Here is a 22705-nt window from a genome sequence, read left to right as displayed (position 1 = left end):
TATATATCAAACGAAAGGTATTTTATAATATAATGTTATATAAATTTAGATGGTTTACATACTTTACTTTGGATACTTCCAACGCTGGGATAGATCTTCACTGCAAATTAAAATAGCCAAGGGAAACAACCGGGGTAATTTCTTTTAAAAACTGTTACTCTTCCTGGACACACTATTATATTTTTATCATATACGAAGTATCATTCACGCTTTAAAAAAGAGACATATACAATCAAATTTAATGCAACAAGTAATTAAAAAGATAATAATCAAAATTTCATTTTCTCTTGAGTGTTAATTATGATATCGGACCTCTGCCGATATGCCATCATCTAGCCAATATCGGGCCGATGTGGGCATGTTTGTTGGGAATACAATATGCATAAATGCTTTTGTGCAAGAATATGTACCATACATGTAAGTGTGATTTGTGTTTAATTAGTATGTTATATTGTGGGACATATTGCATTTTTATGTTATATTCTGATCTCAATTAGGGTAATGTTTATTGAAATACATTCGTTTTCACGCATGAACTAATTTCAGCGCATGTTCAATAGTTATTTGGGAAAAATACTAGTAAGAACTCACCTTCACACACTCACAGTAAAAAATTTAAATAGTTTAATAGCAAATGCCAGTAATAACTTAACTTTGATTACAAAAATGTTTACAAGTTAAAAAGGGCACACGTTTATTTTTCTGTAGAGCGGAGTATTTTTCAATAATCTGTTATCTCTCTATGGATAAAAATGATTTTAACCTGAAGGCTAATGAGTGTAATCTTTAGTCCATCACATCAACGTAATAAGCAGTCTTAACACACTCCTTTCATGTGCTCCTTAAATGACAAAAGAAGACAAAAGGGTTGCGTTATCCCTACAGGACCCTTTATGTATTATCATGTTATGCAAGTCAAGAAAATCCAGTGACAATTAGAGAACTTAAAGGGATCTTTTCACGCTTTGGTAAATTGACAAAATTGAAAAAAGTTGTTTCAGATTCGCAAATTATCGTTTTAGTTATGATATTTGTGAGGAAACAGTAATACTGAACATTTACCATGGTCTAATATAGCCATTATATGCATTTTTTGACGATTTTAAAACCTAAAAATTATAAAGCGTTGCAACGCGAAACGATTGAATAATTTGGAGAGTTCTGTTTTTGTCGTTAAATTTTTTGAAACTACGAAGATTGCTTATATAAGGTATAAAATAGTTCAAGCGTATGTACTCGGCGGAATAGCTCAGTAGGCTAAAGCGTTTTTACTTCAGGACTCTGGCAGGACTCCAGGGGTCACTGGTTCGTAACCTGGTCCGGGCAATGTTCTTTTCCTTTTTTTAATTTTATTCTTGAATTTTTACTGGAGCTTTTACGATCCAGTGTTTACATTTATCAATATAAAGCATTTAATGAATAAGTTAAAAAATGCCAAAATCTGTGAAAAGGCCCCTTTAATTTAAACTCTCTTATGTGATTGCCTGTAAAACACATATTCTGAAGTGAATACACATTGTGTTTTTTTTCTTCAAAATTTGTTCTGGTGCGCTCGGTAAAATTAAAACGAAAGTAGCCTGTCAATTTTCAGGGATTTTTGTTACCACCAAACTGGTCAACCGTAATACGAAATATGAAATTTCATTTATAGATATAATGAACAAGTACAGTCAGTAAACCAGTTAAGATTAACCCGGCAAGAAACGTTATTTCTTTTGATCACAACACTTTCTTACGGGAGTTAGTGTCAATATGAAAAGATGTAAAAATAAATGGTAAAATTTATTTTGTATGATAACAGGTTAGACCAGATAGCATACGTATTTTTTTTGTCAAAAATAGCCAATTTAAGTTCATCCTTTGAAAAATAATTAAAAATCGTCCAACCTACGTAATAAGTATTTCAAAACATTGTCATGACATTTGTTTTAAATCAGCAAATAGTTTATTTTAAAATAACAACGCCTTCTATTTCCATATTCACATTTCAAACAATAACTCATTAAATCAGTTCAGAATAACGTTTTACTGCATGTATGTGCGGATAAATGCGAGCATAGTGCAAAAGCTTTCTATCTAAAACTTTGTAAATTTATTCCTTTAACTAATGTATACCTTACACACTTTTCATTTTGTTTTTATTGGGGCATCATGGAAAATCAGATACAAATTAATCGGAACTGGTGATTATCCGGACCTGGTTGACAAACTGTAACCAAAACTATCATTGTGCTTTGTATTTTAAACACGATTAAGTATAACCTAGCTGTGATTGCTCTCCAAAGGGCAGAGTTTTTAAAGTAAAGTACATGTATGTGAAACTAACCACATCTTTAAATGATCTTTTTTAAATTTACCATAAGATATAAACTATGCATAAATATAAACCATTCATTCTCTGCTGCCGAAAAGGCCCTTTTGCAAATATTTAGATTCAATTTCATTTTCTTCAAAGAAATTCGGCAGCTCATGTCAGATCGTCATTTCGACCCCTGGGGGACACCTCGTATATATGGACAAACACAATTTCATAGGAGCCAAATACGTATATCTGCTCGAATAAGTTTTGATAAAATCTGTATTTATTCCTCTTGAGATAAGACATTATATTTAATTGTTTAATTTGTGTGTCGTTTTGTAATAATTTTTTATATGAACTGAAAAGTAAGCAACCCAGATTTGTTTCGCACATCTTAACAGGGAAAGATGGAGTTTTAATAGTGGAATGTAATCGTTAAAGTAAGTGTATTAAAGTAATCTCCCTTGTGACAGAATTTGTTATTCAAATCACATTCTATACATAGATGGTGACGTCATTGCGTTATTGTCAGTAAGACCGGTGTGTACACGATGATTCAAATCGCATTTCGTGTTTATATCATTTGGGTTGAATGATTTAATTAAATAATCACAAAAGTATTTAGTTTTATCATTTTAATCAAATTATCTTTTTCTTATTGATATAATGGCCCACAGGTTTAGGGCGCGTGGCATAGTCACTTTAACACTATCAATTTGTCATAAAACAACCTTTTTTATCATATTGACCAAAAAAAAAATTCATTTTTTTTCTGATATAATATAGATGAACAAGGTAGGTATCTATTGACACAGGAAAATCACCTTCATCAACATTTTTAAGCCATTAAGTGCCTAAATGGCGGTCGAATTTCGTAATCTATGTACCATTTTGTTGGGAAAGGTTGCCTCGTGACGAAAAATGACAACAAACGGCTTCTTGCCAACAGAAACTACAAGAAAATACTTCTCGAACACCTAGAAATACTTGGTAGGCTTCGATCTGACCGATAGTTAAGTGCCGATTTTACAAGAGTAAAACTATCGAAATAACACAGCTACCGAACATAATACGCATTAGTCCAATCAGAGACGTAGATAACAGAGATAAGCAGCTCGCCAAATATCGGCAAACTCTCGTACGTCGCGGGTTTCGGCGAGATAAGCGCTCAACTGTTAGTCAGTTGCCACGGTAGTTAACACGCTTATCAACATTTCTGAAACACGCTTTCGCGTTTCAGTTTGTGCGATTTGAAACAAATAAACTGTACATTATGTATTATTAAAATGAGAATGTATGCGGTATTATCACACAATTGTAATGTGTCAATTAAAATAAATCACATGCCGCGTTGTTGTATTTAGCGATTTAATTCGCCTCCAGTTAAAAAACCCCACCTCATTACCGGTATTTAAAAATGGCCTTTGAAATACGATAAATTCAAATTAAGAAGCGATCAGTATCTTACGATAAACAACTAATAATTGGTTGTTTTAATTTGATTTTTGTTTTTCATTTAAATTGCAGTGTTTAAATTTGATAAATCCGAATGCCATTTACGTGTAGTAAAATTTGAATAAAGCTCTGAACAAATTTGTCTTCTTATGGAGAGCATCTATTCATGGTGTGCTCTAATCGACTGTTTGTGTTCATTGTTCTCTTTAATTACCTTTTAATTCAATGCACGATTTTACCAATTATAACATTACCACATTGAGTATATGTATATAAATCTTCAGACCCGTATACTCTGCCATTCTCCGATTTAAACACCATGTCTTAGACGGATTTTGTGTCATGGGATGACGAGGATTTAAAACTGGATTTACTTCTAGGTATACCGATTATGATGAACATTGTGGTAGTGAATTTGTTCAGGACATTACTCAGTCTTTTGTGTATATAGTGCCCAGAATGCAAACGTTAATGAAAAGAACATATTGTGGATTCCGTGTGTTGTAGAAAAGCATCATCTAAACTTGAAAAGTATGTCCTCTCATGTACATTATGATTAAGTAAATGAAATGTGTCCCGGTTTCTACAGAGGAGCCTATGCAACAATTAATGTGAAACAGTCTCTTCATAAACCTCTTTAACTAGTAACAATTTAAGTCTATGAAATAAAAGAATGCATGAACAGCTAATATTCTGCAGTTATGCAGGCAACAAACGTGTAAGCATAAGAGCCATTATCGTATGAGGCAGGGTATTAATGTTCTGAAAAAAAATGATAATCTCATAAGACTTTTTCATCATGGAAATTGGACTATAAATGTGACTAAGAGTGTTGACATGTTTTTACTATAGCCATATAATGAAAAATGCTCCACCGCCTGGCCATGCTTTTAAACCGACCGGAACCATTTTCAAACTTGTCCGAGATATCATTGGGACACATTGTTTCAACTAGTTTCATGAAGACGGGGCAATAAATGTGGCCTCTATAGTGTTAAAAAGGTTTTTAATAGCCATATATAGCCATTGTCACGTGATATGGCGCGGAGAAGACGTGTTTTACATCAGAGATAGTATTTTTGATAAAATTAAAATTTAAAGAGTGTGAAGTGCTTGGATTTATATCGGAATAAGTGAGAAAAGTTATATGTGACTAATTATTTGGTTTATTTCAACTGAAAATGATAATTAAACATGACAAGGAAGAGAAAAGACAGAAATAGTAGTGGGAGTGCGAGCGGGAATGTAAACAAAGCTACCAAGCCAAGAGGCCCGTCTGAAGAAATTGACTCTAATATTTCGGTGAGTGAGATTTTAAGTAAAGCTAGTGCTGTGTTATTCCCGGATTCGAACTCTGCAGATGATAACACTTTTGATTTGGCACCAGGGAATAATTCTAACTCTAGCCCTAAACAAAGCAGTTGCTCAAATATGGCAGACGGAGGCCGCGAGCCGACTAACAAGGATCTAATGGATTGCATGAACGCATTAGGCGTTAGAATAGGAGCCATGGAACGTAAGCTCGGTGTCCTCGATAATCTGGAGGTAAAAGTTATGGACTTTGACAAAGAGCTCAAGAAAATTTGGTTGGCGTTGGACGACCGCGAAAACGCACCGATGCGCGAGTTATGTCGCTAGAAGAGAGAGTGGATTACGCAGACGTCGGGGCGGCGCAGATGGCCGAGAAGGTGGCTATGCTGGAGAAACAGCGGGAGGAGCTGCGGGACGACGTTGCGTACCTGAAGTCGCAATCCATGCGGAACAACCTAGTGTTCACAAATATCCAAGAGGACAACTCCACCGGCAACGAGACGGCGGAAATTACGGAAACAAAGTTACGTAATCATTTACAGGAGAAACTCAAAATTACAAAGGACATTGCAGACACGATCCGCTTTGAGCGCGTTCATCGTTCACCGGGACAGCCAGTTTCCGGTAAGATTCGCAACATCGTTGCCAAATTTACATACTTTAAGGACCGGGAGATGGTACGGAGAGAATGGAAACACCTGTCAGGAACCGGATGCCAAATGTTTGAACAGTTCCCACCGGAAGTGGTTGAAAAGCGCCGAAAGTTAGTGCCTAAAATGAAGGACGCCAAAAAAGAGGGAAAACGATCTTGGATCGTGTACGATACCCTGTACGCGGACGGTAAACCAGTGAAACAGTAGGAGCACGACGGGGATGAACTTTCTATCCTTTCGTGGAACATTCATGGCCTTACCAGAGACAAAAAGGAAAGTCCTGACATTGTAAATATTTTAAAACAGTCTGATATTTGTTTTCTTTACGAATCATGGTGTGATTCTAACAGTAATATAAATCTAAACGGATACATTTCACATAATTTTTACCGTAAATTTCAGCATAGAAGAGCCCGTAGAAACAGTGGAGGAATTGTTTTATATTATAAAGAGCAATTAAAAGATGGAATACAAATTATTAAAAATCATTTTGATACAATCATTTGGCTTAAACTTGACCATTTATTTTTTAATACCCAGAACGATATTTATGTATGTGGAGCCTATATCTGGGGAGAAGATTCACCTATGTACAACAGTATTAATATCGATTTATTTGATATTTTAGAAAATGATTTGTTTTTGTATGATAGCTTAGGAAGTGTTTTTATTTGCGGCGATTTCAACAGTAGAGTCGGTCAGAAAAGTGATTTTATTATATTTGATAAAGTAAATGATTGTTGTGATTGTCCTGATTATGTTTTCGATAGCACACCTGCACGGGCCTCCAATGACAGGTCACATAATAACCACGGGATAAAATTGTTAGATCTTTGTAAAGGTACATGTTACCGAATTATTAACGGTCGTATAGGTAATACTGATCAATATACATTTTTGTCCCATAATGGTTGCTCAGTTATTGATTACTTGTTAACAAAAGAATGTAATTTTTCCCAGATAAAGTCATTTACAGTATGTCCATTCAATGAATGGAGTGATCACGCCCCATTGCATTTTTCACTGAACTGTAATAACATTCCCCGAGGTGGTTTATACTATTCAGAGACTAGGTATAAATGGGATTCTACGTTTAGAGAGGAGTTTCGCTCACGACTTATTTCTCAATTGCCTTTGTTTAATACCATTGTTAATACCACAGATTATTTAAGCAGGGATTCCGTGAACAATATGTTACTTTTATTTACAAACACTATTCGTGATATAGCTGACCCTTTGTTTTCGAAAGAGTGTATTTTTAAAGACCAGGTTGCTTTTGAAAATTATACTAGTAGTAATAAGGAGTGGTTTGACAGTGATTGTATAGATGCCCGTAATTTATATCTAGATGCACTTCGATGCTTCAACACTGATAAAACATTTAACAACAGAATAGTTTTATGTGAGAGAAAAAAAAAAGAGTATAAAAATATTGTCAGAAAGAAAAAATGTTGCGAATATAAACGAAGAATGGATAAAATTACAGAATTAAGGAAAAGTAAACCAAGGGAATTTTGGAAACATTTTAAGTCAAAAACCAATAGATCTAATGATATACCGTTAACTGAATTCACAGATTATTTTTCGAGGATTAGCTCGGATAATGTTGGTGCATCGAATTTAGAAGCGGAAAGTTTTAATTTGTGTAATGATTTTAATGTTCCTAATAATGTATATCCTGAACTAGATGAACCGATAACGGTGCATGAAATAACAACTGCTGTAAAATCACTTAAGCGATTTAAAGCTTATGGGAGTGACAACCTTTTAAATGAATATTTTATAGAATCTATTGACATTCTGTCATCTTATTTATGTGATTTATTTAACAATATACTAAATTCCGGTTATTTCCCGGACCAGTGGACGGAAGGTATTATTATCCCCCTTCATAAAAAAGGTTCCGAATCCGATGTTAATAATTATAGAGGAATTACTTTAGTGAGCTGTTTGTCAAAATTATTCACTACTGTTATAAATAAACGCGTTGAAAATATCTGTACAAAACATAACATCATTTCGGACGCCCAATTCGGATTTCGAAAAGGACGATCTACTACTGACGCAATATTTATTTTATTTTCTTTGATAAATCATTATCTATTTGAAAACAAACGTTTGTATGTTATTTTTGTCGATATGATGAAATGCTTTGATACTATTTATAGAAATGCTTTATGGTTGAAAATGTTTAAATGTGGTATTCAAGGCAAAATATTAAGAATTGTGAGAGATATGTACCAAAAAGTTAAGTCATGTGTAAAATCATTATCTTCATTTTCGGATTACTTTTGCTATGCTGTTGGCTTACGTCAAGGAGAAGTTATGTCGCCTTTGTTATTTTCTATTTTTGTAGAAGATCTTGAGTTGTTTTTGCAAAATAATATTGATTCAGGTTTGCAACTAGATGACATTGTTTTAATTTTATTACTTTTTGCAGACGACATGGCCATTGTGGGTAAATCACCAGAAGAAATCCAGAACCATTTAGATAATTTATATACTTATTGTACTACATGGGGACTGAAAGTTAATATTGATAAGACAAAGATAATGGTTTTTCGAAAAAGAGGCGGATTATTGCCAAATGAAAAGTGGACATACAATGGCCATGCTATATAAACTGTAAATGATTTTAATTATTTAGGTGTTGTATTTAATTATACAGGTAGTTTTAATTTAAATCAAGAACATTTAATTTGTAAAGCTCTTAAAGCATTGAATACATTGTTTTGCAAATGTCAAGAATTTGATTTAAAGCCAAAAATTCTTTGTCAGTTATTTGATGCATTCGTAGGGTCTATTTTAGCTTATTCATCAGAAGTTTGGGGTTTTACGAAATCTAAGGAATTGGAAAGGATACATCTGAAGTTCTGTAAAAGGCTTTTAAGAGTTAAAACTAATACATGTAATGCATGTGTTTATGGCGAGTTAGAAAGATATCCTCTTTTTATACATAGATACATGCGAATCGTACAATATTGGTTTAAAATAGCAGCCTCGGATAACATAATTATTAAAACTGTATACAATATTGGAGTTTCAGATTACGCCAAAGGCTACCGAAATTGGATTTATAACATCAAGAAATTATTGGATGATTACGGATTCGGTTATGTCTTCAATAGTGTCCATGATATTGATTTTTTTTTTTTTAAATCCATTATAAAGTCCAGAATTATAGATTCATATAAACAAAATTGGCACCGTACACTAGAAGATAGTTCAATGTTAGACATCTATAGAACATTTAAGTCAATTCTCGAATATGAGATTTACCTAGACTTAGTTCCGAAACATTAAAGGTTTTATTTATGCCGATTAAGATTATCTGTACACCCCCTTCGTATACAGACTGGTAGATATAATGGAAACACTATTGCTAGGCAAGAAAGATATTGTCTTTGTTGTAATACCATGGATATTGAGGACGAATTTCATTTTGTATGTATTTGTTCAACATTTGTTGATTTAAGAAAGAAATACATAAAAAAATATTTCTATAATAATCCATCTGTTATTAAGTATGTACAATTGCTACAATCAACCAGTAGGTCTGATTTAATAAAACTGTGTTTGTTTGTAAAGGAATCATTGAGTGTTAGATTGAATTTGTTAAATCGTATAACATATTTTTTTTATTGTTCATCCTCTGTACTTCTGTATATATTTGTTTTGTAAATATTCATTTTTGTTGACACTTGTTTTCTGCGCATATACATGTTGACATATATCAATTCTAACCACCTGTGATGTTGACGATGTACATTGTGCAAGTCAAATAAAATGTCTGTCTGTCTGTCTGTCTGTCTGTCTGTCTATAAAGAAAAATGCCCCACCCCTGGTGCCAATGTTTTTCAACCAACCGGGACCAATTTTGAACTTGCCCAAGATATCATTGGACCATATCTTCTGACAGAATTTCATGATGACGGACAATAAACCGGAACCATTTTTTAACTTGTCCAAGATATCATTGGGAAAAATCTTCTGACCAAATTTCATTAAGATTGGAAAATTTATGTGGCCTCTAGAGTGTGAACAAGGCAAATGTTGACGCCGCACAACACACACCACACGACGGACAAAATGCGATCACTAAAGCTCACCAATAGCACATTGTGCTCAGGTGAGCTAAAGGGCAAAATGATAATCACTAGAAATTTTGTTCCACAAAAAATGGTCCTGGGCAACTTCCTAACCATGAACGCACACAGTAGTGTGTCCTGCTTCATTAAAACATACTTTCATACTTAAATGTTTTGCCATTGCTTTGATCCAAAGACCTATAGAAAACACAGATTGGACACTGTCTACTTCGCTAAAGCGATATGCGATAATATCTAACGGCGGACGCGAGTCACGTGACATTGATTTTGGAGATGCCGGTGTACCAGTAGATTCTTCTCTGTTTCAGCTACTGTCGGCCATTTTGTTTTTAAGCAATCAATTATGAGCAAAGTCGGTCGCCGCAAACAGACATATTCAATATTTTTTTGTGTAAATAAAAATAAGTTTTTATTTTCTTTGTTGATAATGCTTCAGGTTTTGGTAGTTATTGTTCTTATGTATTATTAATTTATCGGAATTTGAAAGAGAACAATGGATTTGTTCATTTTAGATAATTTTTAAAAATTGAAAGGCCCAAACGATTTTTTTTTAAACTTCTTCATTTCTCATCACAGATTGATTAAGTAAGATGGTTATGCTAGGTTAGATGTTAATCTAGGTATGATTTATAAAAAGTAGACGAAAGTAAGGCATTTTAAAGGATTTGGCCTTTGTACAATTTTATACTGTTATTTCATTCAATCATTTTCGCACCTGTCGCCTAAGTGGTTTGTTTCTTTTTAAAAAACTTTTCTATTTCTCATCCCAAATCGTTGAAGTATGATTTTCATGCTAGGAGAGATGTTAATCTAAGTATAAATTACAAAAACGTAGAAGAAAATGTTCAATTTAAAGGATTTTGCCTTATACAATGTTGGTACAATTTTAAGCTCTTTTCCTCTGTTGTACACGATTGCTGTCAACCGTGTTTTTGTTCTTTTTTATAAACTTTTTCAATTTTCATCCCAAATAGATAAAGTCATATTTTTTATGCTTGGTGATATGTTTATCTAGGTTTGAATTAAACAAACTGGAGGAAAATGTTCATTTGTAAGAATTTTGGCCTTGTACAAAATTGGTACTATTTTTAGCTCTTATACCCTATTGTACACACCTGTCGTCAAACGTGCTTTGGTTCATTGGGAAAACCTTTGTCATTTTTTCATACAAACATAACATCTTCTTCAGTTCGCTAATTGATCCGACAATTAACACGCGCGTGAAATGTTTGTTTTTTTCTTTTCGCGAAATCCTAGTCCATGACACTTAGAGCTTTTATTAATTACCAATAGAAAAAAACACTTGGTTACAAACACAACTTTAATAACCTATAACTCATGAATAAGATCTTAATAAAAAATATGGAATTAAAAAATTGAAAAAATCCACAGAATCAATATTGAAATAAGACTAACTGAAACCGTTTTTGGATCGAACGATCATAGCATTTTTTATACTGTAATGTTGTTTTTATCAGAGACCTAGATCTATGTGTCAACATATATCTATCCGTTTTTAAATAATATTATTTTATAAGGTTTTAAATGTTTGAATTAAAAATGTATACAAGAAAATTTTATCAGCAAAAGCCTTTCAAATAAATTATTCAACGGCATTCTCGCCGCGATTTGGAAATTCTTATAGCGCTATTACTTCAACGATCGCGGCATTATTCTTATTTTAGGTTAATAAAATCGAGATTTTGTAAAAGCATAATTACTCATGTTTCTATGAAACTTTATTTGATAAAAATCGGACCAAGTTACAGCCGCCTTTCTATAGCGCCGTAACATTTTAGCATAACTTTGCTCGATAATCGTAGCCGTTTCTACTGGACACGTCGCTATCTTATCGCAATCGTGATACATCGGCTATCTTCGGACTTCTCCGATTGATTTATGGAATAAATCGTCTGCTGATCATAAGTGTTCTTATCAGTTTCTCGACCACGTGACCCCGCCGAGAGATAGCCCGATAAGGCGCGAAGTTTCCAATCTGTGTATTCTATAGGTCTTTGTTTGATCTGAATGTAAACAGAGCATGTCCATGTCTCTTGCGTGCGTATTGACAATATACGGCTTTGGATCACGTTGTTCAGTATGTAACACTCAACCCTGATAGGCACAATCAGTGATCTCAACTTGACAGTCTCCAACTTCAGCTGAGTCTGAATCTATTGTTGACGATGACGAACCACATTGAGTTGTTTTTCTTCATACAATGCGGTGTTGAGAGAAGTTTCATCCTCGGTTCTCAGTGGTGGATTCATCCTCATCAAGCAGGAAACCATTGTCAAGTGCTGTTGGGGATGATTCACCAAGTAAATGTCAAGATCGCTTGTGCTGCTCCTGCACCCCATAACTGAGTCGCTCCCTCCTGGGCATGGCCAAACTGAAAATACAAATGAGCATATCGGATGAACACCAAATCATATGATATGTATTATATGATATTCTGAATTTAGATAAACAAGAGCTGTGTTCGTGAAACACAATGCCCCCTACTGCGCTGCTTTGAAACCATATATTTTACCTTTGACATTGAAGGATGACCTTAACCTTTCCCCACTCAAAATGTGCAGCTCCATGAGATACGCATGCATGCCAAATATGGAGTTGCTATCTTCAATATTGCAAAATTTGACCTTGACCTTGAAGGATGACCTTGACATTTCACCACTCAAAATGTGCAGCTCCATGAGATATGCATGCATGCCAAATATCGAGGTGCTATGTTCAATATTGAAAAACTTATGGCCATTACAGTTTTCGGACAGACTGACTGACTGACTGACAGTTCAACTGCTATATGCCACCCTACCGGGGGGGGGGGGATAAAAATATAAAGGCCTCATGGAATTTATAAAGAAGGCATATAAGCATGCATATTATAAAGTTGCATAGGTGAATTCTTTTTCTTTCTATCAGCAACCTGACAACATTCAGGCTGTTCAATTGACTTGTTACTGCATATTGTAATAATGGCAATTTCTCCATAAGATAAAACTGACTTCTGAAGTTGATGTCCCCAAAAGCCAGTTACCTTTAAAATAGTATTTATGCGTGTTACATGAATGTTACATTGTAACCTTAAAACACTTCCATAATACAGAATTCCCTTTCTTGTAATAGAATCAGCCTATTTTTTATAAATTCATTGTCATATTTCAGCAAATGAACACCGAAAGACAATAAACAACCAATCCACCATTTACACAACACAATACCTGGTAATAAGACAAAATTTTGTCTTATTACTAGGTAGTGTGCGGTATTAAATATTACCGTGGTATTAAATATAACCTAAGCTAAGACACCTTATTAAATTACCTTCCTATATAATTAATTGATCAACAAGCACCTGTTTACAATTAAATTCTTAGCTTTAATATTTCTTGATCACCGGATTAATATTAAATTATTAAATTCTTATATTAATTATTAAATGACTCTTGTATCACAAGTAAATTTATAAATTAAATCATATATTACATGATTAATTAATTAAAACCCTCCTTAACTTATTAAACTGTAGCTCTCTTTAATTAAGCACGTTCGTCAACTCTTTTCTCTTATCTGTTACCATACTGTTTCTGCCATAATAAATTTGAGATATATCCACTGATAACACATTTCAACACCCATATAGCCATAAACTAGATGACAAAATTGGCAGTTCTGTATGGAATATTACATAATAGTAGTAACTGGTGTCAAGTTGACATCTTTCTTGGGTGGTTTTATGGATATTAGGAAAAGTTTAAAAAGAGGAGGAAAAGAATCCATCTCTGTGTGCACTTAAATTTAATCCAGATAATTTTAATTACAGAGATATGCTAAGTTTTATTGTTTTTGAAATCAATACTAATGAGGCATTTAACCATATTCATATTATACTTAAGTTACTTTATTTTAATTAACACGCACAGGTTAAATTTGAGCTTTAATTCCATTCAAATCTAGCCATAAACTTTGGCAACTGTCATCAAAATGCTTGAAATCAAAATCCTCGAATAGCCAGCATGAGTCCATTCTTTGTAACAAATTGATTTTGTATTCATTTTTGTATAATTTCAATCATATTGGGATAAAATTATTTTAAAATAAAAAGCAAGTTTAACACAGTTTTTAAGTTTTGTTGCAGAAAATCAAAAAGGCTGATTGAAAATGTCTGAAAAACTGGGTCAATTAAAAAGTGCATAATTCCATTATTTAAAGGAATATCACAATGAAAATATGGGCAGCCATAAAACTAAATCTGTACTGTAAAATAATTAATTTATGTTACAGGCCATATTATATGTTTTAAATTTGTGTGGGTACAACTAGTCTATAAAGGAGTTGAATTGAAACTTTGCTTGGATTAAAACATGCACCTGCAAACTGGGGTGTATAAAATATGGTGTAACTTTCTTAAGCAAAGGAATATCACTATGAAACAGTGGAGCTAAATAAAGTATAATCAGCACTTTAGAAAATATCAGTTATTATATGAAGCAATGCACCCTTTTTTAGCTTTGGTCACTCAAAATATGCAAGTTTTTTGCGGAAAATCTTAACGGCTGAATGCAAATATCTGAAAAACAGGATAAATTACCACTTGCAGAATTTCATTATTAAAGGTATGTAACATGAAAATTTGGGCAGACATAAAACTCATTTGGCATTCTAAAATGATACCATATTTGATGCCATCCATAGTTTATATTTGACGTTTTAGTCACTACAACTATGAATAGTTCGAGATTGAAGCAATTTTTGGCTTAATGAAGTCACCTGCAAAGTGGGGTAAATAAAATCTGTTGTAATTTGATAATGCAAAGGAATATCACAATAAAAATGTGGGACTATATAATTTGCAATTAGCATTCTTTAAAAATATAAGTTATGATATGATGCAATGCACCGTTTTTTTTACTTTGGTCACTCAAAATATGCAAGGTTTTTGCCGAAAATCAAAACGACTGAATGCAAATACCTGAAAAACAGGACAAAAGAAAACCATTTATAATAACATTATTTAAAGGAATATCAAAATGAAAAGAAGAGCAGCCTTAAAACTCAGTCTGCACTTTAAAATGATACCATTGATGATATGATCCATAGAACATGTTGTCAGTTTTAGTCACTAGAACTCTAAAGATTTTGGATAGAAACATTTCTTGGCTTAAAGCGTGCACCCCCATATTGGGGAAAATAATATCTGATGTAAATTTATTTGCAAAGGAATATCACAATGAAAATATAAGACTTAATAAATTACAATTAGTACTTTTAAAAATATAAGTTATGATATGAGGCAATGCACCCTTTTTTAGCTTTGGTCATGCAAAATATGCAAGGTTTTTGCGGAAAATCAAAACGACTTAATGAAAATGTTTGCTAGCTGTTTTTTTTCGGTACTTTTACTCTTGAAAAATCGGCTCTGAATATTCGGTCAGATCGAAGCCGACCTAGAATTTCTTCGAGTTCGTTAAGTTTTTCTTGCAGTTAGTGTTGGCAAGTAGCCGTTCGTGGTCATTTTTCGTCACGAGGCAACCTTTCCCATCAAAATGGTACATAGATTACGAAAATCGACCGCCATTTAGGCACTTAATGTCTTAAAAATGTTGATGAAGGTGATTTTCCTGCGTCAAGAGATACCTACATTGTTCATATATATTACATCAGAAATATAATATGTTGTTTTATGACAAATTGATAGTGTTAATGTGACATGGCCACGCGCCCTATACATGTGTAATGGCCAAATGCATTTAACTATCAAGAAATTGCAAGACTCAAGGACAAATATATGAAACTTATTTACAAACAAATTGATTGCTTAAAATTATACGGACACGCGTTATATAAACTAGCCTCTTTTCCTATACATTCGACCACCTAAGGATTTAATCTCGCGCATGCGAGTTGTAAGGAAATATGATGAACTTAAACTGTGTTCAATTTATAGCCTGACATTCATTTGATTTCATTTCAAATCAAAATTTTAAAACAATCGATGCATAGATATTGATTAACTTGGCTTTTGACCTTTATGTTAAAATCAGCTGGAGTTTCCTTTACATTCGTTGCTTTTCATTGGCTCGTTTATTTGCGAACTTTGGCGGGGTCCTCGACGGGGAAATAAGTTGTGATGAAGAAGAACGGAATGCTATTTGATTTTTGTAAAAAAAAGTTGAAATCAATTTTAATAATCTAACGATAATGCGTAATAAACATGACCAGCAGTAGCTAGCAGATTTCACATGTTAAGTATTCAAACAATCTTCTCGTGGATATAAGTTAAACAATAATAACAAAACAATGCGGGCAGTAGTTTTCACACCACACACCCTGTCAGTAACTTAGTTAACTTTAAAAAATACAAACGTTTTGAAGAAAACATTTTTAACAGTGAGGGCAGATGAAAGTGTCTCCCCTTCGTTTCACAGCCTTCTCATGACAAAAAGAAAGGTGTACCCAATGACCGCATTTATCGCACTGTCCCCAATCGACAATTTTCAAGTGTGGGCGATCATTCATCCTTCTGGCGAAAACTTTTCACAGACGCAACAAACTTCTGTGTCTTCAACATCAGACCACTCGTCAGATTCTGACAAGTCCATCCTTTCTTGCTGAAGGCCACTGGTTCTTGGTGTGAGGCTTCTGTGAGCCACGGGTGTCGGCTTTTTCTTTTTCGTGCCAGCCGTAGACATGACGGAGTTCGGTGGCAGGTTTTCCTTCTGTGAAGCATAAACGTCCATTTCTTCCAGGAATTCGTCACTGGTGATTGCTTTGCCAGAGGGGTTAGGCTTTTCAACGGAGGGAGGCGACTTTTTCTTCTGGTAGTTGCTGGGGGCAGGAACACGTTGCTTTGACGGTTAGCTTCCGTTCCAGATATATGCATCCACCGCATGTTTTCCGCTCTGGATGGCTATGCACTTCAAGACAGGTGTTTCATCTCGAAAGGCCTCGCATGGCATGAGTTGAACATCGGAGATGGTCTGCTTGTTAAACGGAAAGACGCCAGTTTTCTTGAAGGCCAAAACAATGTTCTACGGGCTCATTGCCTTCAAGTAGGCCTTACATGTAATGCTGGTCATGTCATACCTCGTGACAGCTTTGCCTATATTTTCTTTAATGAAGCTTGCACACTCGCTGTAATAATACCTCTTAAATGGCACAAAGACAGCGACATCAAGAGGTTTGCAGCAAATGGGATGAGTGCGCGGGTAGGCAAAACAGGTGCAGGTTTTTAGACTTCGCCCATCTGGTCAGTTCTGGTGTCGTGTGGGTAGTGTGGCCGTCTAAAAGAAGTAGGATTGGCTGGTTTTCGTTGGTTCTGGCTGCGTATTGAAGGAAATGGTGTTCAAGTTAGTCCTTGAAAACGTCTGTCGTCGACCATCCGGAATCCGACATTGTAGCCCGCGCGCCCGGTGTCGCGCCTTTCATCAGCTCTTCGTTGTATCTTTTACCTGCGGATGACAACGCGCCGTAATTATATGTCCCCCACCACCATATTGTTTTTGCCCTGTCTGTATCTGTTGGTCTGTCTGTTTGCTCCAACTTTAACTTTTGCAATAAATTTTTCAATATTCAAGATAGCAACTTGATATTTGGCATGCATGTGTATCTCATGGAGCTGCACATTTTGAGTGGTGAAAGGTCAAGGTCAAGGTCATCCTTCAAGGTCAAACGTCATATATGGGGACATAGTGTTTCACAAACACATCGCTTGTTTTAAGTTCATATATAATAGCAATGTTAGATGGTGTTATTAAGTTTTATGTTCAATTACTTATCGAGAACCGAAATTATTTACATACTCCCTAAGAATGTTAGAATAGTGTATACAAATGAAACAATTAATACGAACGTTTGTTAATGAATTACTCTGTGTGTAATTTCAATCCCTAAAGGCTTTGTATGTTTATTGTGCATTGAAGTGTTCGTGATTTGATCGCAAACATCTTAGGTCGCGGTGGTGTAGTGGATATGGTGTCCGCCTTGCAATCGTGAGCTTGTGGATTCGATCCTTACTCAAATAAATATCTTTAAAGTAAACCTTTAAAAACGAAATATGGGGGTATACAGGCTCCAGCAGCATTAGCAGCAGCAATCACTGTTGTTGTAGCGGAACGTGGTGAGGTGACAGCATGGGTCTCTTCTTATGTCGGTGCTATAACATAAGGGGGGGGGCGGTGTTCGGGGACTTATGCCTGTTTCGTGTTGTAAATGAGTTCTGGCTTATCTTGGAGCATGTGTAGAGCTACCGCCTTCTCTAAGTTTTCAAAATATGCCCCAATATGTTCAGGAGGGGTGGCTTTCGCCCTGGTTGTCTCGAGGGTTGAAGGTTTAAGTGGAGACATTCTGTCACCCCATCGCTTCAAGAAGCTGTAGAGCCAGCAGTTGCTGATCGGTTATCCGACGGTCGCTTTCACAACTTGTAGGCAAGTTCGCCGGCTAATCTTTGCATGCTGGTGTTTGAGTAGCCGTAACCAAGTCTAGCAGAATTTTCAGCATGCTCAACTAACCCTAACTCTTCCTCCGATGAGAACAGCGTCTCCTTTCCATAATTGTCACTGTCGATTCGACCATTGACCCTATCTCGCAAGGTGTTGTATGGAATGCCATATTATTGGGCAGCCCGACGGATCGATAGTTGTTTGCTATTTATCTCAGCCTCTGCCTTGTATTTGGAATGGAATTTCCTTGGGCTCTATTAATAAAATTAAAAAATTCTTTGTGAATTCATACTATTTTCGTATATTTGTTCATTGTTCGGGCGTAGATTTTTCTGTTTTCGTAAATGAAAGAAAAACTGAATGTGGAATATTTTTATTTAAATAAATTTTATTAAACAGTTTTAACATATATGTTAAAATATCTTTAAACTACTTTTCTTTTCTAAACCAGGCAAAGGAAAAAGCGATGTTTTCGTCTTAATATTCACTGTTGTCATATTTTATAACGCTGTTTTCGGTACATGTTACTGTTTCGCGAAAACAGTACTGTTTTCGGTATCTAGTCATACCTCCCCGTGTGCGGCCCGCAATACGTCATCAGCTTTTGTATCAACTTATTCAAGTGACTTACAAAACAAGTCGACACGAATGTGGGTCAAAGCAATGTAAACATTGGAGTTTAAAGCATACTATAGCTTGAATTTTTTATTTGAAGGTAAGATTTACGTGCAAGATATGTTTTGAATAACAGTACATACCGTTTTAGAGCGCATTTTTCAGTTTTCACACGAGCAAAAAAGTTTCTGTCTAACTTGCAAAGAATTCGGCCACGCGCTTTGCTCGGATGTATGTATTTAGGTATTGTTTATGAATTGTTTATGTATTGTTTGCATAGCAAATCACATATGGTTGGCGTGTGGAAGTCCATATAAACGTACTCCCAGATAAATTTTGCTTTTGCGGCTCTGGGAGTACATTTGCATCCCTTCATAAACACAATCGCAGTTCTGCTCTCAGTCTCACTGAGATTTTGTGCACATTACAGGGGCATAGATAACCTCTAAACATTTGGGAGGCGGACGCAAGGTCCTGGCCCTAAAAAAAATTACATTGAAAATGGAAAAAAATGTGTTTTAAAAATTAATGATGATAATAATAATAAAAAACATTATGAAGCAACAATACAAGTATTATTTGTATGTTTTTGTCTAAATTTCGTGTGTATTTAGATAGACGTTAGGTTCATAAAAGAACGGTCTCAAATAAAAATGTAAGGTTTCCGGATGTTTCCCCCCCCCCCAAGACGTTGCCTCCCCAGACGTTTCCCCCCAAGATGTTTCGGAAATTCCTTCCCAGACGTTTCCCCCCATTTTAGTTTTACTGCAGACCTTCCCCCCCCCCAATAAATTTATAATTGTTTGGTTGAAGTATAATCTTGATTTATTAACAAAATGATTATTATGTTTATGAAATCTTTAACTAACTTAATCTATGAAGCAGCTTGTTTGTTGGTTTTAGAATTCATTTTTTTTGGTTTAACTGTGTAATGAATGCAGGTAAATCATTAGTAAGTGCATGTTGGTGTACTAGTGGCATTGGCATAGAGGGAATAATCTCAAAATCTTACCGAGTATTTTATACATGTTGCTCATTTGGGAGCACAGATGTCACCTAATCTCAACAATGCTGATTAAAGGGCCTGTATATTGCACCATAAGTACCCTTTGTACAATAGCTGTTATCTTGCTAATATAATCAACGCTTGTAGATAATTGCACCATAAGTGCCTGATGTCTTGTTTAATGGGAGGTTTGTGTTGTTACTTAAATAATAGCGCAAACATTAAAATGCCGAAACTCATAACTTTCTTATCATTTGCCTGGTTTCGAAAATATGTTCATCCTTGTGTTTCCTTTAATTTTTAAACAGTATTTTTTAGAGGTAACACCTGAATTTGTTTGTAGCAAAATGAATTCATTAATTAAAGTTGTTTACTTTGTAACATACTATTCCACTTAAAATTATCATCAAAGAACATCAAAGGTGTGCTTTCACTCAATTCATATATTCAAAGTTATAATTGTTTAATTTGTAACATTCTATTCCACTTAAAATGACCATCAAAGAACTTCAAAGCTGTGCTTTTACTCAATTTTTAAATGATCTCAAATTATGAAAGAACAATTTCAGGCACTAATAAAAACAATTATAATAAAATCAGTAAAATTGTTAGAGGCTTCCCTAAAAACAAAAAACAGCCATCAAAAATCAGTTATTAATATCGCATCACTCAGGACTCAACTAACATTGATTTTTTTTTTAAATAATTAATTATTAAGACACATAAAATGCACTCAATATTAATACTAATCGATAAAGTTTGTTTCTTTCACTTATCCCGGCATTATTACAAATAACTTCTTTTAATATACATTTTCATATTATGCAGACGTTTCCCCCCCCCCCCCACCAAATGGGGGTGAAACATCTAGGGAGGAAACGTCTGGGGAGGAAACATGGGTGGGGGAAACGTCTGCCACCCAAAATTTAATACGAATATACATACCTCATCATAGTGGAGCCATGTGAACGAATCAAACAAACAAGATTGGAATGAGCGCTGTTCTGGCATTTTCTTCCCGAATATATGCTAAGGAAAAAGCAAAATTTCAAGGCTGATCAGGAATACTCATTTTGAACATTAAACAATTACATATGTGATATAGTTTCAATGATTTCTAATCAAATAATTTGATAACGAAAATATTTTCAATCAAATTAATGTTTTCTGCGCGTATATTTACTCAAATTTTTTTTAAGTGGCAGTTACCTTTTAAATTGACCAGTTGCCAAATTATCGATCGCTCCGCCCACATAGTCACGTGGTCTAGTGATTAGAAAACTCCGACAAGCAGATCGCAATTATAGCGGATTGCGTGAGGGAAATTCTATATTTGTAATCACGTATTATGCTCTTTTCTATAATATAAATTATTAAAGCCGCACACTAAACTAAACTGCTTTGTAAAACGTTAATACAATCATAAAAACTTTAGAGAAAAATGGCGTAATGAAAATAAATGAGTTAACGGCAGACTGACTATCAGAAACGTTTCTTATACATATTATATCGGGAGTTGATGAAAAATCCGTTGTAAAAATGAGCATTTATTTCATATTGATTTTGAACTTGTATTCAACCGTCTGACAGTGAACCCGGTGGCTATTCATATATAATTTTGAAAATATTTTTATTAAATGCAAATGACATATCCATATCATGATGTTTTTTTTGTTTATTAAAAATGTTCAGATCTTTGTTTTATTGTGTTATTTTTAAAAAGACACCGATTTTTTTTTATTTAGATATAAATTAAATTTTGATTGTAGCCATAATTTAATACAGGCCTAATTTCGTCGTTTCATTAACAGATAGTCTAATATGCATTTTATTTCATTTATGTTTAATGCGAACCTGTTACATTTCACTATCAAAAAATGAAATGTTGGTATTACGGTGCTGTTCACGAACATTCGAATTGAATACATTTAGCATATTATGCATGTGCTTAATTATAACACGATGGCCCTTATATGTTAATTGCAATTTTCACATTTCTCCCCGTATCAATATATGTTGTATTAGAAATGCTGTTGTTGTATTATAAGCCTTACATTTTACACTTGAAGTCGCATTAAGCTGGCTAAATCGTTGAAATCACCTTTTTGTTGTTTTTACTTTAGTTAAAACAATATTTAAGTTAACAATTTATAATGATTTCCCTTGTTTATGATCCACAGAAAATAAATATGTAATTGGAAATCATTGAAGTAATTAAATAGTTTTCTTTTCTTGTGTACAGTACCTAACAATGCCTTAATGTTCCTTCATTCTGAGATCCACGCAGTATAGTAGTGGGGGACATATTGTTTTTGCTCTGTCTGTTGGTTGGTTGGTCTGTTGGTTGGTTGGTTTGCGCCAACTTTAACATTTTGCAATAACTTTTGCTATATTGAATATAGCAACTTGATATTTGGCATGCATGTGTATCTCATGGAGCTGCACATTTTGAGTGGTGAAAGGTCAAGGTCAAGGTCATCCTTCAAGGTCAGAGGTCAAATATATGTGACCAAAATTGCTCATTTTATGAATACTTTTGCAATACTGAAGATAGCAACTTGATATTTGGCATGCATGTGTAACATATGGAGCTGCACATTTTGAGTGTTGAAAGGTCAAGGTCACCCTTCAAGGTCAGAGGTCGAATAAATGTGGCCCAAATCGCTCAATTTATGAATACTTTTGCAATATTGAAGATAGCAACTTGATATTTGGCATGCATGTGTATCTCATGGAGCTGCACATTTTGAGTGGTGTAAGGTCAAGGTCATCCTTCTAGGTTAAATAAATGGGTCAAATTTGCTCATGTA

The 22705-nt window shown here is 34.4% G+C and overlaps 1 protein-coding gene across 1 annotated transcript; it reads left to right on the top strand.

The window, feature by feature from the left end:
- The first annotated feature begins 5382 nt into the window (after nt 1–5382).
- LOC127862755 (uncharacterized) lies at nt 5383–5925 on the top strand. The gene has a single exon (XM_052402010.1). The coding sequence runs from the start codon at nt 5383–5385 to the stop codon at nt 5923–5925; it is 543 nt and encodes a 180-aa protein (XP_052257970.1).
- Nucleotides 5926–22705: the final 16780 nt, after the last annotated feature.

Source organism: Dreissena polymorpha, chromosome 16 (assembly GCF_020536995.1).
Source record: "Dreissena polymorpha isolate Duluth1 chromosome 16, UMN_Dpol_1.0, whole genome shotgun sequence".
Lineage (NCBI taxonomy): Eukaryota > Metazoa > Mollusca > Bivalvia > Myida > Dreissenidae > Dreissena > Dreissena polymorpha.
Note: the sequence above shows the minus strand (reverse complement) of the source record. Positions and strands in the feature narration are given on the sequence as shown.